Source organism: Orcinus orca, chromosome 1 (genome assembly GCF_937001465.1).
Source record: "Orcinus orca chromosome 1, mOrcOrc1.1, whole genome shotgun sequence".
NCBI lineage: Eukaryota > Metazoa > Chordata > Mammalia > Artiodactyla > Delphinidae > Orcinus > Orcinus orca.
Window position 1 is genome coordinate 154,659,162 of NC_064559.1, and position 18,730 is coordinate 154,677,891.

Consider the following 18,730-nt stretch of genomic DNA (forward strand, 5'->3'; position numbering starts at 1 on the left):
GCGTTACCAAATATGCCTGAATACGCACTGACACTCTATTACATTAATGGACTTTAATATTCTCAACTAATATCAATGCTTTTAGTAATGACAGTTAATTCGCTGATATTATTTTCCTCCCCTCACTGCACCTCTCAGCAGACCACACATTCAGATGCTCTAAAATGTTATTTCTTGAGCACTTTTTACTGACACCCAATCCTTGGCTTGCCGTACACTAAAGGACAATTGGATTGACTCTAGAAAGTGTTTCTACAAACAGTGCCTTTTCGAGGCTTGCCCAGCGTCTGGCTAGTGTTGCAGTGTCAGCAGTTTACTTCAATTAAAGCACTAGTGGCAACACGGCATTCTTCACACAAGAAAAGAGCGCAACACTCACATATGATAGTTCAACTTGTCTTTTGGGTTGATTCTGCTGCTCGAGTTCAGTCCCCGCGAGAGGAAGCGTATTCCGCCTCATATTAAACAGAAGAGCCTCAATTCATTATTGGGGCTGCAGGAGGGCGACTCCAGCAACTGATCAGCTAGGGACTTGACACAGAGCGGGTCCTGCCTTCGTGAGGCAAGTGCGGCACCTCAGCAACCCTCCAGCCCTGGAAGTTTGTGAGTCTCCACTTGTAAGACTGGTAGTCACCTTGACCTCCCGGACAGGTGGGGAAAGTTAGCCCTGGGCCAGAGGCGGGACGTAAAAGCGAAAGCTCAGAACTTTCCCGAGCAAAACAAGCCGTTTTCCTGTTTTCAGCGCAGCTCGAGACCCGGAGAGTTTAAGGGTGGCGAGAGCAGGTGGCAGGGCTCCGCCCACCACCACTCTTCTCCTCCCTCTGCTTGCTGCTCCACTCCCTCGGTGAGGTCCCGCCTCTGAGGCGCGCGCGAAGAGTTGTCGCGCCGTGTGTTCTGGGAATTGTAGTCCTAACGCTGGGAGCCGCCTCGGGAGAGGCGACTTCGGCCTACACACCCCATGGTACCGCGCGGCGCTGGCCGCTCCCGGATGTCTGCCTGGCGCCGGAAGAGAAGACGGCCCCCCTCTCTCGGCCCGGCCATCTTGTGGGAAGAGCTGAAGCAGGCGCTCTTGGCTCGGCGCGGCCCGCTGCAATCCGTGGAGGAACGCGCCGCCGAGCCACCATCATGCCTGGGCACTTACAAGAAGGCTTCGGCTGCGTGGTCACCAACCGATTCGACCAGTTATTTGACGACGAATCGGACCCCTTCGAGGTGTTGAAGGCAGCAGAGAACAAGAAAAAAGAAGCCGGCGGGGGCGGCGTTGGGGGCCCTGGGGCCAAGAGCGCAGCTCAGGCCGCAGCCCAGACAAACTCCAACGCGGCGGGCAAACAGCTGCGTAAAGAGTCCCAGAAAGACCGCAAGAACCCGCTGCCCCCCAACGTCGGCGTGGTTGACAAGAAGGAGGAGACGCAGCCGCCCGTGGCGCTTAAGAAAGAAGGTAAAGCTGTGGTGGAAGGTGGGGGAGACCCGGGATGGAGGGAAGGAGCGAGGGGACTGGCGGCTACCACTGGCTTCTGGAGCTCCGAGGGTCCGCGGGAGACTTGGCCGCCGATTTCTTCGCGTTTCCCCCGCCTGATGAAAGCCAGGTCCTGCGAAGGTGCTGGGAGCGTGGTAGCCACAAGTTCAAACCGCCACCTGCAAGGATCCTGGAGCCACCCCTTCCCGCCTCAGGTTCTGAGCGGAGGAGCGTGGTCGGGATCCTGGGAGGCTGTTGTCTTCCCGCCGGATTCCTTGGCGGGCGAGCGCATGGGCCGAGGTTCGGGGAAGGGAGCTCCTTTTCGGAGCGTTTGTTGTTAATGGGATGGTGGGGCCTCCGCGGCTTCTTCCTGCTCAGAGCTTTCTCTCAGCCCGCCGCTCTGAGGTGCGGTTGTGTCTTTTAGGCTCCTGCCCTGCCGTCTTGTCCCAGGGTGGCGTGGGGTACCCCCGAGAAAAGCTGGGGGTCGGAGTTTCCACCTACGCCCCCCCCGCTACGTTCGAGCCTATCGGATGTTGTGGAGCAAGGTGCCCTTTTAGGTGCCTCCTGTGCTTTATCGTTATCCCCTCGCCCGCACCACTATTGCAAACTTAATAACTTGCTGGAGTGCGTCAGGCTGTTGGGAGGGAGAGAAATTTGGCCACCCTGGATTGAGCAGAAGCGGGAATTCTGAATGAAGATTGGTGATGGCAGGAAATCCTGAAGCTCGTCCTCGGGTCACGATCTTTTTCTCCGGCCGGACCCCCCGCATGCAGTGTTTCATGTGGTGTGGCCTGGCCTGGGCCTCGTGGTGCAAAGAGTGCCGAGGCTGTCACAGCGTTTAGCTGCTGCAGAGCCTTTTGGAGTGCAGCTTTTTCTCCCCATGTGCGTGAAGCATGGTCAGGATTTCATTGGCGGGTAGTAGTTGCTTCCAGGTCACTGTAAACTTCTCAGGACTGTCTTGAACTTGGTTTTTGCTCTCTCACTCGTTACTGGTTTGTCTTTTGTGATGGATGAGAAAGCAAAACAGTGGGGGATTAGAAAAAGTGTACACGATCCGTAATAAGTAGGTGTAGGACTTAAGCTTTGAAGCTTAAAGGTTTCCTTTATGTGTTGAAAATTGAAATTTTGCCACGTGCTTCTGAAAGGAGTTCTCATTAGCTTTAGTCGAATTTGATAACATTCAACTAATTTAAATTAAAAAAATCAAAACAATTGTGTTAGGTTTTGGTTTAGAATTTTTAGAAAATACAGAGAGCTTTGTGAGGCTTGGGGTGAAGAACCTAGGTGGTAAATAAAACAGTTGTATTAAAATTACAGGTTGGGGAGGGAAGCACAAGTTGGAGTATTAGAAAGCATGTATATACATCGTTTAGACTAAATATTCAGCTAAGTTTTATAGCAATCTGTAGCACAATGTAATAAATCTAATTTCTATGTTAAGGAACACTGGTTTGTGTATTTATTTAAACTGCTCAAGTTTACCTCCTTCATCACACTAATCCAAAGAAAGTACGTGAAAAAATGGAATCTGAAGTGTGTTCACCCCTTTTGAATTTTTGAAACATAAAGCATGGTTTAAACCCCTCATATGTTTTGATCATAAAGCCCATTTTTGAAATAAGCTCTTAGCGGGAACCTAGTATTTTAAATTACAAAGTTAAAAATTCATTTCATAAATTTATGACCAGGACCGAGTTCAACATTCAATAGTCTTTCCTTGGGAAAACTTCCATTATTACCTATCAACATTTTCCTTAGGTCAGCATTTCAGAGCACACTTAACCTTAAATTGCATAAAACACAAGCCTATAAAAATATTGAATGAAAAAAAATCGTTTTGAGGCCTTACCTCTTAGCAGTCAATTCTGGGCATTGGGGAAGGATAGACCTGTAAACAAAGTCCCTGCCTCTTGTCATGGGATTGATTGTTAACCTGATCATGTGTTCCTTGCCTTTGAATAGAGGTCCTGGCATGATCCTAGACTTACTTGCCTTAGATGTGTGTTTGATGTTTATATTCTTTGAATTTTGTAGTTTGTCTTTTGGCCATTTGAGGAACTTGAGAATTGACACCATCTACTCATTTGTTTTTTTAATGTTAGAAGCCTGGAATCTAGTGAAAATCAAGAGACGCTTGCATTTTTAAATGTCAGTCATTGGGTGGATTTATTTTGTAAGTGTTGTAGATTCTGTAAGCCTGATACTGGATATTGGGGTGGGGAAGCAAGCCATTGTTCAGTTGGGTGTGTGGCTTGGATATTATAAGGACTGGTTCCATAGCTCCACCCTAATACACTACCTCTGATGAAATTTATTTAAAATGCCTTGGTGTAAGATCTAAGATTTCTGGTCTGTCCTGAGAGTGTATGGAATGGACCTTAAAATTTCACTGAAGAGTTTGACATTTACCGTTTGACTTTGGCTACCAGCAGCCGAACAATTGGGGGCATCCTGGTGGTGTTACACTTTCTTAGAAAGAACCAGAGTGAACCAACTTAATTTCTTGCGAAACCAATTCCTCAGGTGCTTTTTGACTTTGTCAGAAATTGTGGATTGGGAATTAGAGCATACCTAAAATATTAGTCATGAATTTAACCATCAATCTACTTATTATCTTTAAGGCTACCAGTAATGCATATTGGTTGCCTTTCTGGCCTCTGACACTAACAGGAAAAAAGTAATGAATGAAGGGGGAAATCAGTAAATGCTTCAGCCATCACTTAGTTTCACAAGCTTCTATTTCTGTGTCTTGCTTAAAAGGGGTCCTTTTGTGTATGTGGTTTTTAAAGATTCTTTGGAAACGAAGATACTTGAAAGGGCAAACCAAAAAAATCTCCATAATAATAAAATAAGTGGACTATTTCCTGTTGGTTGCATAACAGTATGTTTTAAAAGTTAGGTGTGGTATGTATGTATATGTATACATATATATGTATGTAGACTGCAACAGGAGAGGAAAATGGTACTTTTTTGCTGTTATATAGCTATCTTCAACTATAGAGAAAATTTTTTATTGAAGTATAGTTGATTTACAATGTGTCAATTTGTGCTGTACAGTGAAATGATTCATCGATTATACATATATACATTCTTTTTTCTAATATATTCTTTTCCATTATGGTTTATCACAGGATATTGAATATATCAATAGTTCCCCGTGTTCTACAGTAAGACCTTGTTATCCATCAGAGATGTAATCTTAAATGCCATTTGTTTTCCTTTCAGTTTTGTAATTTCATAGAATCATCAGTCTTTTTACTCTGTTCTTTTTCTCCCCCTCCAGATTATATAAAATAAAATAATGTCTTCACTGGGGTTTTTTGGGGGGTCTTTACCTGGTGATTGTGTTGGTTTGCTTGGTTATTATTTATGAATGGCTAATGGTGTTATCTTTGGTATCTTTAAAACCAAAATGTATCATTTGCTTAAAATTTCTTTAAATTTAGAATTTTAAATTAAGAGACTGGCATCTTGAAAAGTGAGAGAAATAATGGCTACCCAAATGACTTCCAGGTCAGTTATAGAGAATGCTTTAGGGGAAAAAAGTGATTTGGCAAACTGAATGGAAGTTTGAAACAAGTTTATTTAAATAGGAATTTTTCTGAAGTACCTTGTTACACTTTAGAGATGCCCAGTGTTAGCCTTTTTCAGTGGGAAGTGCTAGTTAATGGACTTAAAGAGTAAATTTTTTTTTCTTTTAACAGCCTAGGCCTAGTTTTTTGTGTTACAAAAAATAATTTGCTTACGTGGTTTTTTTTTTAAATCATTTTAGGAATAAGACGCGTTGGAAGAAGACCTGATCAGCAACTTCAGGGTGAAGGGAAGATAATTGATAGGAGACCAGAAAGGCGACCACCTCGTGAACGACGATTTGAAAAACCACTTGAAGAAAAGGGTGAAGGAGGAGAATTTTCAGTTGATAGGCAAGATTGTTTCTTAATCTCTTCATGTTTTGTCAGTTTATAGAGAGACATCTTAACACAGATAAATTGAGCATAATTGCCAGGAAGCAGTGTGGCTAGTTAATTTTATCAGTTTTTCTAGCGAAACGTCTAAGTATGTGTTGTTGTTCTTAGGACATTTTGGTAACAGTTTTTAGTATTCAAACTTAGATTTCTTGTAATGAAACACTTCAGTTATGAAGGTTACATGTGTTTATTTTAATTTTTATGTATATTGGTGAATAGCAGTTTTACTAGATTATAATGTGAAATGAGTAACAAGGAAGAAGTATATGCATTAGTAGTAAAGTTTTAGAGAATGTCAAAGTAATTTTCTTACGTTGGGGAGTTTCCTAGTTTTGATTTCCTTTGGGATATGAGCCAGTAAATATGTTCCTGCATCTTTGAGCCTTTGAATTTCCCTTCTTCCTTTTACCAGAAACCTTAGAAGTATATAATATTTTTTTATTTGTTACAGACCGATTATTGACCGGCCTATCCGAGGCCGTGGTGGTCTTGGAAGAGGTCGAGGAGGTCGTGGACGAGGAATGGGCCGGGGAGATGGCTTTGATTCTCGTGGCAAACGTGAATTTGATAGGCATAGTGGAAGTGATAGATCGTAAGTCTTATATTGGTTTTTATTATACTTTTATATTTGAAGCTACTACTTTAATAAAACAAAATTTAAATTTCTAGAACTAAAGAGTATTATGTTAACTCAGTTTTGTTAGTTCTTTTTCACATTACAGTGGCCTGAAGCATGAGGACAAGCGTGGAGGTAGCGGATCTCACAACTGGGGAACTGTCAAAGATGAATTAACGTTGGTATTCTGGTTTTTTTAAATAAATACTTCTAATAAAATTGATCTTATACCTTACTAGAGGTTTGCCCATTAAATTTTTACTTGTCCCTGGGACAAGGATGGATGCTCTTATCTCAGAGCTACTTCCTTACAAGATAATGAATGCTTTTTTGGATATGTTTGGATTATAATGTATCAAATGACCAGTTTTTCTATGTTTCAAAAATATATGGTACTAATTTTTCTTTTCATATGGATGTATAGGTTTTATTGAAATCCTATTTTGAGGTTATTTGGGTATTATGTTATTGTATGTTTCTTATTTAATAATTCTTATTCTAGCTATTGACCCCTTTGGTGATGACAAAAATTTGAAAAGCCAGTAAGGCTTTATTTTAGAACTAACTGCTGTCATACTACTTTTTGAGTAATGTACTTGAGCTATAACTTGGATCAGTATACATTTTTAAATTATTTTCTCTTAGTGGTCTACTGGGGAGTAAATTTAGTAGGAAAAGACATTGGGAATGTGAGAATTTTAAAATATTTCTGTGAAGACTTTCAGCTACATGTAAATGGACCTAGATGCCTTTTTTTTTCTTTCTTTCCTTAGAGAGTCCCCCAAATACATTCAGAAACCAATATCTTATAATTGCAGTGACTTGGAGCAATCAAATGTGACTGAGGAAACACCTGAAGGTGAAGAACATCCAGTTGCGGACACTGAAAATAAGTAAGTGATTTGTGTGTACGGTAGCGGTAATGCTCGAGCATTGAAATGTTTGGGGTTTAACAAGAAAACAACCTGTAGGCTTAATGCTATTATTTATTTGCTTTTTAAAAGGAGAGACTTTATTGTACTCCATTCCCTCAAATAGTGTTTAGAGGAGTGGTTTACAAATGTATATGTTGGGCTCTAATGGTTTGACAAATAGAAGTGGTTATTTCTATTTGAAGTTACCATTGTCATCTTAAAAAGATACGGAAGATACGTATTTTAGTAAATCCTGTTAACCCTAAGCACAAAAATAGCTGTTTTAACCTGAGAAATATTTGGAACTCGTAGTTCAAAGTACTTTGGACTCTATGTAACTATACAAATTTTATTCTAATACAGTTTAAAATGAGAAAACATGACCATTTTAAAATTAGTTGCTCCATCTCCTTGAAGTTTTTTTTTCCATCAACATAGAATTTGGAACATAGCATTATTGGCTTGTTTTAAAATGTGTGAGGAGAGCAAGCACCAGAATATGTTGTCAGTTCACTAGAAGACGGTTTTGAAATTGTTTGTTCAAGGGTGTGGGAGAGTTTTAAAGACTCAAGTTATGCTAGTAGAAATAATTTAATGCCTTCCTCTGGTTTCCATCAATACAAGCAGAAGTTATATGCCAGGCATTTCTTTCGGTATGTGGTTTAAAGTCTTGCATTACAGATTATTTAGGTCACTAATTCTTAATCAGGGCATATTCAAATCATTTAGGGAGGCAATGCTTTTCTAAACTTCTCTTTTTCTCCAGAAAGAGTTGTTCTTACAGTGAACCACTATTAATGATTGGAAAATCATATTTTGTGGATTTGTTTGAATAAGGAATAATAATCAATTTACTATTGGAGAGAGTAGATAAAAATACATGGTGTTAAGTGATGTGTAGAACTTGGTAATATAAATTCATTTATACGAAACTGTGGAGTCTTAATTTTGTGTGGTAAACAATGAAATTGTGATAGGTGAGATAGATGAACCTTACGTAACATTAAGTACTTTACAAAGCTCAACATAAATGTTGTTCCCTTAATGAAGAGTTCATGTTTAACTCACTTTAAGAGTAATCTGGGGGGCTTCCCTGGTGGTGCAGTGGTTGAGAGTCTGCCTGCCGATGCAGGGGACACGGGTTCATGCCCCGGTCCGGGAGGATCCCACATGCCGCGGAGCAGCTGGGCCTGTGAGCCATGGCCGCTGAGCCTGCGTGTCCGGAGCCTGTGCTCTGCAACGGGAGAGGCCACAACAGTGAGAGGCCCGCGAACCCCCGCTCCCCTCCGCCTGCAAAAAAAAGAGTAATCTGACAAGATTATAACTTTATCAGAAGGAAAGGATGTTATTGATAGGGTATTGGAAGCAAGTCCTTAGCTCAGTTCCCAGGACTAAAAAGGGGGTATTGGGTCTAAAGACCATGATGATGACATTAGAACAGCCTCTAGTCTTACCCCAGAATAGGGGAGAATCTGAACATAGTATTATGTCTTGCATGTGCAGGTGTAAATTTAAGAAACAGCTTTGCCTGAATTTGATTAGCTTCCTTATGTATAGTTCTAGAGCTTCTGTTTTGTCTCATTTGATCCTTACAATCCTACCCTTGACGGTAGGTGTCATGGTTTCATGATATGATAAAGGTATGCTGAGTTCTTTTCTTGGCTGTGGTACAACTTACGAGTAGCCTAGGACCTTTTTTCAGTCTTTAGTTTTCTGATATGTAAACTGACAGGGTTGGACTTTACAGTCTAGATCTCATCAATTCAGTGTATACTTGGTCTGGGAAGTTTTAAGATGGGATTTGTCAAACAGTAAAGAGTAGTAGCACAGACAGGAGATATTTGAGCAAGGCTAACTGAATCACCTGCTATCTTTGGAAAGCAATGCTCCCAAAATAGCAAACAACTTGTTTGGTGACAATTGGAAATTGAGATTAAATAGTGGATTCCTAGGCCCATGCTTTGTTTCTGTAAAAAGGGAAAGGGATAATATGTAATAGTTATAGCCTGAGAATTATATTTAGAAATAACTAATTTGGTGTTAAGCATTGAAACCAGTATTTTGTAGAAACTTCCATTACTAGTGAAACTGTAGTCTTGTTTTCATATACCGATTCGTTTGAAAGTTGGAGTATATAACGTTAAGATCTGTAGAAATTAAAGATTTGCCTTAAGTGTTAAAGGATAGGGGAACAGTTCTTTTATATTCTAGAATATGAAACTTGGTTGCTTATGGATGTCCTAGATGATTACATTCATATATGTTATAAATTATGTATTGTGAAAAATTATGGAAATTAAAAAATGTGTTTTAGGAGAAGTTAGGTTAATGATTTTAATCACATAGTGTAAGTTTTAAAAACAGTAGTATGGTTTTAAAAATGTGTTCTAGGTTTGATATAGCCAATTCAAGATTGTGTTACTGATAGATGATCATTTAAGAGTTTATGAAGATGAATTGTATGTTCCTTAGTTATCCACGCTTTCAGTAATTCAAACATTGGATTCCTGGTCTCTGCCAAGTCACATGTTAGCCACTGGGTTACAAAGAAAACGGTGATTCTCCTGTCCTTGGGTAATCTAGAAGATTACCAACCAGCCAAGGTTAACTTCCTTACTTATAATTGTAAGTTATATGATTTTATAAGCCCCTTACCACGTGTAAAACTTAAAACATTTTCACACAGGGAGAATGAAGTTGAAGAAGTAAAGGAAGAAGGCCCAAAAGAAATGACTTTGGATGAATGGAAGGCTATTCAAAATAAGGACCGGGCAAAAGTAGAATTTAATATCCGAAAACCAAATGAAGGTGCTGATGGGCAGTGGAAGAAGGGATTTGTTCTTCATAAGTCAAAGAGTGAAGAGGTAAAATGAAGTTTTGTGGTGTTTGAAAATGTTCAGATGTCTTGAATTGCATTTACAATTTTTGTGTTAAAATTTCACGTGGGTAATCTGTTTATAGGATTATTTGAGGCAGATAAATTGCCCCAAGAGGAAAATAAACTGCATTATCATATAGTCTAAGAAATTATTCTTTCAAATTTGTGTAATATTTTAAAAAATCTTACCTAACGGAGTCATTAAGACTTGTATTAGGTTAGGCGGTTTGCATTTTTATGTGGGAAACTGTCTGCATATGCCATATATAATATCCAGGAATCTTTATCCTTCTTTACTGAGGAGTGATGTCTTGTAAAGACCAGAGAATTAATTTATGAGTTTCCTTTCCTTAGGAAACAAGGAAACTAATGAAAATATTTGAGAAAAACATGTGTGGCTTTTGATTTGGTAGCTTCTATTTAAGCCTTGGGGCACATTCTTAGAGGAAAATCTCACTGCTGTATCCTTTTAGGGTTTGTGTAAGTATGAGATTTTAGTCACAAAGTTAAATTGAAATGTTATGAAGGCAACCTGTAATAAAAAGATTCAATAAAATCCACATTTTAATTTTCTAAACAAAAAAATAGCTGTGAAATAAACTTGGAAATACTTTTAAATAAAATAGAGGTTTGGAGATGATTTTTTTTTTAAACTTTTTTTGTTGTTGCTGCTGTTGTTTTTTGCGGTACGCGGGCCTCTCACTGTTGTGGCCTCTCCCGTTGCGGAGCACAGGCTCCGGACGCGCAGGCCCAGCGGCCATGGCTCACGGGCCTAGCCGCTCCGCGGCATGTGGGATCTTCCTGGACCAGGGCACGAACCCGTGTCCCCTGCATCGGCAGGCGGACTCTCAACCACCGCGCCACCAGGGAAGCCCTGGAGATGATTTTTTAAACATTGACTTCATGAAGGTAGTATAAATGAGGATATTGTCAATTCCTGTAGGGAAGAAAAAACATCTTCCTTCATTAGAATGCTTTTGGTTATTTTTTTGTAGTTCTTGGAGACAAAGTTGTTTTGTGTATCTGTAAAACAAAGAGAATTCTTTATTTAAAGAACCATGAAAGTTCACTTCGGGGAGATTGTTCATTTGAACTAATTATTAAACTGTTCAGGTTAATGTGAAAGAGGTTTACCTTGGCACCTTGGAGACAATTATTCATGACCTTTTTGGGGTCCCGATGGAACTTTTCTCCAGAATAGGACACACAGATATAAAATGTTCTGATATATTGTATCATTAGTATCATTAATACCCTGAAGCCTCTTCATGCATTTTTTAGACATCAGGTTAGGTGTCCCAGCTTTAAGTATTATTTTACATCGAGCTTTTAAGAAATAACTATTATACAAGGTGATGTATATAATTAGAAATTTTAGAAAATTATAAAATGTGAAATTGCTGGTGAGTAATCTTGAAATCAGGACATTTTCATTATCAAGCCACTTTTGTATGTTTGGACCCTTATAGTTATGCTGCCTTTGTGATGTACGTACATGAAATCCAGCCTTACTGGCATATATGGCCTTATCATTTGAATACAGATTGATCCCAACTTAGAACTTTTTGGTTTTTTGATTTTAAAATGGTGTGAAAACAATGCACATATAGTAGAAACCATAGTTCAAATTTTGAATTTAGATCTCCCAGGCTGAATATGCAGTACTCGCTACTCTTTTGTGATGCTGGGCAGTGGCAGCGAGCTGCAGTTCCCAGTCAGCCTCCTGATCATGAGGGTAAACTGATACACTTAAAACCATTCTGTTTTTCACTTTCAATACTGCATTTAATAAATTATGTGAGATATTTAACAGTTTATTATAAAATAGGCTTTGTGGTTTTGTGTTAGATGATTTTGCTCAACTATAGGCTAATGTAAATGTCCTGAGCACATTTAAGGTAGGCTAGGCCAAACTGTGATGTTTGGTGAGTTAGGTGTATTAAATGTATTTTGGATTTAAAGATATTCAGGTTTTATCAGGATGCAACACCATTGTAATTTGAGAAAGATCGGTATGATAGGTCTTCAAGTTTGTTGTATACAGTGCTTTAAGTACTCTTTCTCTTTTACTTATCTTCATCTTCACAACAAATATGAAGTAGTTAGGGAAAGAAAGAAACTTTGAGAAATGGAGAACTGAATTATTGACAGCTGAGACCAGAGCTCTTATTTCCTCATTGTCATACAGTGCTCTAGAAAAAAAACTTTGTAAAAAATTTATCCTACTAGTTAACTTGAAGGTTGGGGATGTAACCTGAACATCCAGACTTCCTCTTTATTATTATAGTAAAACCTTCAAGATGTTTTCAGTAGTATATCAACTTAAGTTTTTTTGTTTCTGTGCTCTGGAAACCTATAAATGCTTTTAATTGATAAATTGATATCATTGCAATAGCTAACGTTTAAAATCAGAGACTTAGTATATATCATTGACTTTAATTTGCTAGTGATTTTGTGGGTTTGCATCTGTGTTTTATGCTCCTTTATAATATTTTAAAAAGAATCTTCTGTTGCCTTTAAAGTTCACCTAAAGGGATGACATTTAATTTGGGTATTCGATGATTAAAGGAATGAAAATCTGTGTAAAAATACAAAATTTATTTGTACTTAAAAGGTAATTATTAACAGTTGTAATATTACAAGCTATTTAGAAAGAGTGAAATATCTCTTCAGAAAAGAGGATTATATGTGTATTTAGAAAAATTAAAACATACTTTAAATTAGTATGAGAAGTTTCTAACTAGAAGATTAAAACCCATTCACCCCAAGCATACAAAAGAGATCAGATATTAAGCAGTGTAAAATTCTCTGGCCTTTTTTTGCAGAGTCCATTATGTAGCTTAGGATCTGGGTTTCCCAAATATGATGACTTCATTTTTAAGAAGGTTCCTGTGGTAAATTTAAGGCATGGTTTTATTTGTGCACAGCTTTTCAAGGTTCCTTTCTTATGTAACGTTGTGTTTCACTTGAATTTGTAGTTCTCCAATTTATATGGAAGAACACATAGTTATATATGAACAGAAAAGCATTTTGAGAAGTTTATATATAATTTCTTTCCCAGGTCATAGTTGGAAGAGTATAGAGCAAAAGTTCTCTTTAAAACTTAAATATTCAATAATGTCTCTAATAGAAATATATACCATCTATCCAAGTCTTCCTCAGAGGTTCACATTGGAATGCTAATCTGAAGGGCATATTTTAAATGTACTTATTCATACTTCACTGCTAAAGATGATGATTCAGTAGGTGTGAGATGGGGCCCAGCCACTTGAATAATTGTGATTATATCTCTAATCAAGACTTGATAATATCATCTATAATTTAAAGTTAAGGGAACATGAAATAGAGAAAAGTGAAGGGAATTATTCCTCCTAGATTACTGTAGCTGATCCCAAAGCTTACTTATTACCTGTAGAGGTGTTTCTATATTTTTTCACACAAAGAGCAGGTTGGATTTTTGGTCTTTTTAGGAGAAAACTCATTATTTAGAAGTGTGCAACATTACTTTCCTATTAATCATCCAGTGGCCTTCACTTAAATTTTTAGGCTCATGCTGAAGACTCGGTTATGGATCACCATTTCCGGAAGCCAGCAAATGATATAACGTCTCAGCTGGAGATCAATTTTGGAGACCTTGGCCGCCCAGGACGTGGTGGCAGGGGAGGACGAGGTGGCCGTGGGCGTGGTGGACGTCCAAACCGTGGCATCAGGACTGACAAGGTAGTTTTAAGGCTTCTTTTACCCTTTTAAGTAATTCGAGGACCTCTTTCCATATATCACTGCCCTAGGTCCTTTTGGGGACATAAGTCGAAGAAGAAAAAGGTTGACATGCATGCCTTTAAGAAATTGCATTTTAGGTTATATTTTTTGTTTAAAGCACTTATGTGACTGAATAGTGCTGCCAGTAGTTAAGTTTACCACCCTTCATCGAGTACTTATCTGGTGCCAGTTATGGTACTGTGCTAAAAAAACAAAAACAAACAAAAACCCCACCATTTTACAGAAGATGAAATTCAGGTGAAGGGAACCAAGGTAATTCTTGGCCTTTGGTAAGGTCTGCCTGAAATGCCAAATACTTACTTTGCCTTGACAAATCTTCACTGCTTTTTAGGGCTCAGCTTAATAAAACCTTTGTTTCCTTTGTATAATTTTGTGGCATTGACTGATTGTTTTTTGTTCATGAGAGCTGTTCTGTAAGTTGGGATTCATTTGTGTCCTATTTTCTGTAATCTCCATTGCCTTGTACTAAGTGTGACAAAAAACAAATTCTTCTGAAATACGTTGATAGAAGCCCTAGTAATTGGTAGATTTGAAATGATCTGTCGGATGCCAAAGTCCATGGTTTTAATGACTAGATGTTACTAAAGTATTAGCGATAACTTGGGTTAGTTTATTGTCTCTTATGGTCTACCTAGGAAACAACCATAATGTCCTCCTGAATTCTCAACACCTGATATGCAAATTGGGGGACCCATCTGCTTGATTGAGTCTGCCAATGTTTGATTATAGTGGTAACTTAATATCCTAGATTTTATGGTCACCCATAACAATGTAGTGATTTTTTATTTCTTTCTGTGACATGGGTTCTTTTTAAAGGCATTGTGTATATGGATCTTTTCAATACTTTTTTGTTTTGTAAAAATTTGTATTTTGACTGTAAATAGCCATGAATGTGCTGCTTCAGTAATTGTAATTGGTTTCTTAGCCTGCTGTCATATTGCTGCCATTCTTATTTAGCAAGTGGGGAAAATAAAAGGATACTGAACAACTGAGTAAGAATCCACATACATAACCTTGTGTGAATCTACTTGTGTGATTTATTAGAAAAATAACCCATGCTGTTGCCTAGGGAGTTTTCTGAGATCTTGATAGAAATTTAGGACAAGGCTCATTGCAAATATTTGTAGTCCTATTCTTTTTTTTTTTTTAATTGGAGTATAGTTGGTTTACAATGTTGTCAGTTTCTGGTGTACAGCAAAGTGAATCAGTTATACATATATCCACTCATTTTTAGATTCTTTTCCCATATAGGTCATTACAGAGTATTGAGTAGAGTTTCCTGTGCTATACAGTAGGTCCTTATTAAGTATCTGTTTTATATATAGTAGTGTATATATGCCAATCCCAATCTCTCCCCAACTGTAGTCCTATTCTGATCCATAATTTTGCCTTTCAAAAGTAAAAGCTTTGACATATTTTACTTATTGTAATAAGACTAAGTTTTTTCCAGAATTCTGTGTCTAAATGTAGACACTGGAAATATATTAATAAGATTTGAAAATCTTTAATTTTGCTTCTGTTTCTTTTTCAGTCAAGTGCTTCTGCTCCTGATGTGGATGACCCAGAGGCATTCCCAGCTCTGGCTTAACTGGATGCCATAAGACAACCCTGGTTCCTTGTGGACCCTCCTCTTTGAGGCTTGCATGCTTAAGGATCCCAAACGACTAAGAAATTTAAAAAAAAAAAAAAAAAAAAAAGACTGTCATTCATACCATTCACACCTAAAGACTGAATTTTATCTGTTTTGAAAATGAACTTCTCCTGCTACACAGAAGTAACAATATGGTAGTCAGTTTTGTATTTAGGAAATGTATTGGTAGCGGGGATGTTTTCATAATTTTCAGAGATTATGCATTCTTCATGAATACTTTTGTATTGCTGCTTGCAAATATGCATTTCCAAACTTGAAATATAGGTGTGAACAGTGTGTACCAGTTTAAAGCTTTCACTTCATTTGTGTTTTTTAATTAAGGATTTAGATGTTCCCCCTATTACAAACTGGTTTTAAATATTGGACATAATAGCAGTTTTAATACCTGCTTTGCATTTTCACACATGGTCAACTGAGACATGTAAACTTTGATTGTCAAATTTTATGCTGTGTGGAATACTAACTACTTTATGTATTTTAACTTAGTTTTAATATTTTCATTTCTGGGGATAAGGTCTTTTTTCACTTCTCATGATAGCTGTTATATATGCTAGATCTTTATATACAAAAATATCCGTACTTGAACAAATTCAAAGCACATTGGTTTATTAACCCTTGCTCCTGCATGGTTCATTAGGTTCAATTTATAATTGATTCACAATTTTAATTACATTTACTTTTAAAATATGTCACTTTCCTGTTTTAAAAACCAATCTAGACACCTTACTGGTGAAAGTTGTTTAAGCTACTTATTGTTGATAGACACATACTGTCAAGTGAAGTAGTTTTATGGGTGTTGGGTTTTTCCTCCTCCAGTAGGGTGGGTGGAACAAGTTAATTTGGCTAATGCTTAATATTTAAACTGCTCTGTAAAGTAAGTGGCCGCTCAGTATGATTTGTATGTGTGAAAGGTCCCAAATCAAAATTGTACATCCATAATCAACCCTTCAACCCTTGTTCTAAAGAAACCAAAGGGCACTGGTTAGTATGGTAAGTGGGGGGGTATGTTAATTTTTGGAATTTGGAAAGCAGACAGCTTTACTTTATAAGGTTGGAACAGCAGCACCATCCATGAAATACAAACCAAAAATTTTACTGTTTCTGAATTTCCTATATTGCTATTCATTTTGGTCTTAAGTTGATAGATTCCACAGAAAGTGATAAGTATCTTTTACCTCTTCCTCCCTTAGAGAATTAGGTTAATAATGGATTTCTTGATCGAGAGCATCACCACTGACTAAAACATACATGGAGAGAATAATCAAACAGGCTTTCTAGGACCTTTTTTTTTTAAGTCTTCTGCAACATTTATTGATAAACAGGAAAGGGGTTTTATTTACAGTTTTGAAGATCTTTTTGTCACTATTATTAGTAATTTTCTATCTATGGTAATGTCCAGTTTTTAAAATACTTTATGATTTAAGACTTTAAATCATAAAATGTCTGTTTAGCTGATTAGTTCTCCCCTATACTTCTAAATGAGAAATTGTACAGTACAAGAGTTGTTCATTGGGATTAGATTTATTAACCTAGTTACCTACTAGTTTGACATCTTAGGAAGGAGGTAATTGGTTTTTTTTTAATGATGGATAAACTTGTGCTGGTGTTTTGGATCTTATGATGCTGAGCATGTTCTGCACTGGTGCTAATGTTTAACATAATTTTATATTTACAAACATACCTGCTACCCAGAGGCAAGTATTAATTTAGTCCATATGGACTTTTACCCCTCTTGAGATTGCAACATACACACTCCTAAACACACTCATACATAAGTGTGTTTAGACTTAGAAGTATCTTAACTCATTTCTGGACATGAATGTGTTATAAACCTCCTGATTCTAGCAACATATAAAAAAACACTGCTATTAAAAACCCATCACAAGTTCTATTCATTGTCAGCCATTGCTGGCATTCTGTCACTAGAGAATACACAGCAATATCTGGTATGTTGCAAGCTTTCAAGATAGCTTGGAATTTAAAAGTTGGTCCATTAGTTGTATCTGATGGATGTAAATTTGCCTCCTAGTTCACTTTGTGTCAAGAGCTAAAACTGTGAACCTAACTTTCTCTTATTGGTGGGTAATAACTGAAAATAAAGATTTTATTTTCATGCTCACTTCTTAAAAGTCATAAAAACAATCAAATAGGAGCCCATTTATCGTCATGTGTTTTCTGACTATGTGTGCACCCCCAAGGGTAATGCTCATATTTCTTTTTTCCTCCTTAAACTTAGGTTTTGTTTATGTGGGGTGTTTATTAAACTAGGCTGTCAACATTTGGGAGGGATACCTATTTTAATTATTATAATAAGAAAGTTCTTGTAAAATGAATTTCAAGGACTGACAAGACAATTGGCATTTCTTTTTAGCAAACCATGTTTTTGAGCGTGAAGGTTAACCATACTGAATGTCGGGGGGTCGTTTGTTTTTTGGTGGCTGATAGAATGTTCTAATGAACTTTTATCTTGATGCTTTTAAATGGAAATAATGCCAGAGCTTATATTTTTTATTAACATGTTTCCAGTTTGCATTGATGATTGGGATGAGGTCTCTTTTTTTATAATTAAATGTTTTGAGACCTGTGCAGAGTTATGAAAGATTTTAATATGTGTCGCTAGGCACTATACGTCTAAGTTTACTCAGTTTTATTTAAAAAGTGGAGGCAGGACATATATCTAGTTGTAAATACATTTGGGGCTTGTTGGTGTGGGTGTGGAGGGAGAATATTAAGTGTTCATTTTGATTGTGTTATTTTTCGAATTGCTGTAGATGGTTGTCCTGAAATAGAAAAATTTTGTTATGCTGTTAGGGAGTTGCATAGAAAGTCTGAATACGGTATATTGGATTTTTAAAATATATTTTTAAGAGCACTAGCATTATATGGAAAGAATCAACAAATAGTAAAGGGCTAAATAAAAACTTAGAAATGTGGAGCTACTAGAACTGGAATGATTTTGACTTTAAGGTAAGATCATATCAGGTATACTAATGAACATCTGTATCCCAACGTTGAAGTAATTGGTAAAGCAAATTCTCAGGCTCTCAGATGCCTGTAGTTCTACTTTGTAAAGAAAATAAATAAATGCTTAGAAAATAGATTCTAATGCAGACATTTGTAATTCTGCTGAGATTAACGTGTAAATAAATGTTTAGGGAGTCGGAACACTTACAAGCCACATCTCCAGGTTCACTGGAGAAAGCCCGGAACGTGATGACTAGAATGCTTTACAGTAGTAACAAGGCAGTAAAATCCCTAGTCAGATTTTCAGTTCTAGTAATTAGTGAAATAATCTATAAACATTGTAAAACTATCAGGTTTTACCATTGAGCTGTATGTTAAGTGGCAGCTTTCAGAAATTTGGGCTCAATGATTTTTTGCTCAGCCTGGGTTTACCTATGACATGTTCTCTCAGCTTCAGAATCTTACTTGATGTAAGTTAGACAAATAGAGAAGTGATCGAAATA

The 18,730-nt window shown here is 37.5% G+C and overlaps 1 protein-coding gene across 4 annotated transcripts; it reads left to right on the forward strand.

Moving 5' to 3' along the window:
- The first annotated feature begins 995 nt into the window (after positions 1-995).
- On the forward strand, positions 996-17,382 carry SERBP1 (SERPINE1 mRNA binding protein 1). 4 transcript variants are annotated; one of them, XM_004280761.3, is made up of 8 exons: positions 996-1,438; positions 5,229-5,379; positions 5,876-6,016; positions 6,147-6,218; positions 6,859-6,933; positions 9,641-9,818; positions 13,379-13,552; positions 15,144-15,539. In XM_004280761.3, the coding sequence occupies exons 1-8, from the start codon at positions 1,126-1,128 to the stop codon at positions 15,198-15,200; spliced, it is 1,161 nt and encodes a 386-aa protein (XP_004280809.1). In that variant the 5' UTR covers positions 996-1,125; the 3' UTR covers positions 15,201-15,539. The 4 variants fall into 4 exon arrangements, with proteins under 4 accessions (XP_004280809.1, XP_004280808.1, XP_004280807.1 ...); XM_004280760.4 differs by having other exon boundaries at positions 1,014-1,438; positions 6,129-6,218; XM_004280759.3 differs by having other exon boundaries at positions 1,016-1,438; positions 6,814-6,933; positions 15,144-17,382.
- Positions 17,383-18,730: the final 1,348 nt, after the last annotated feature.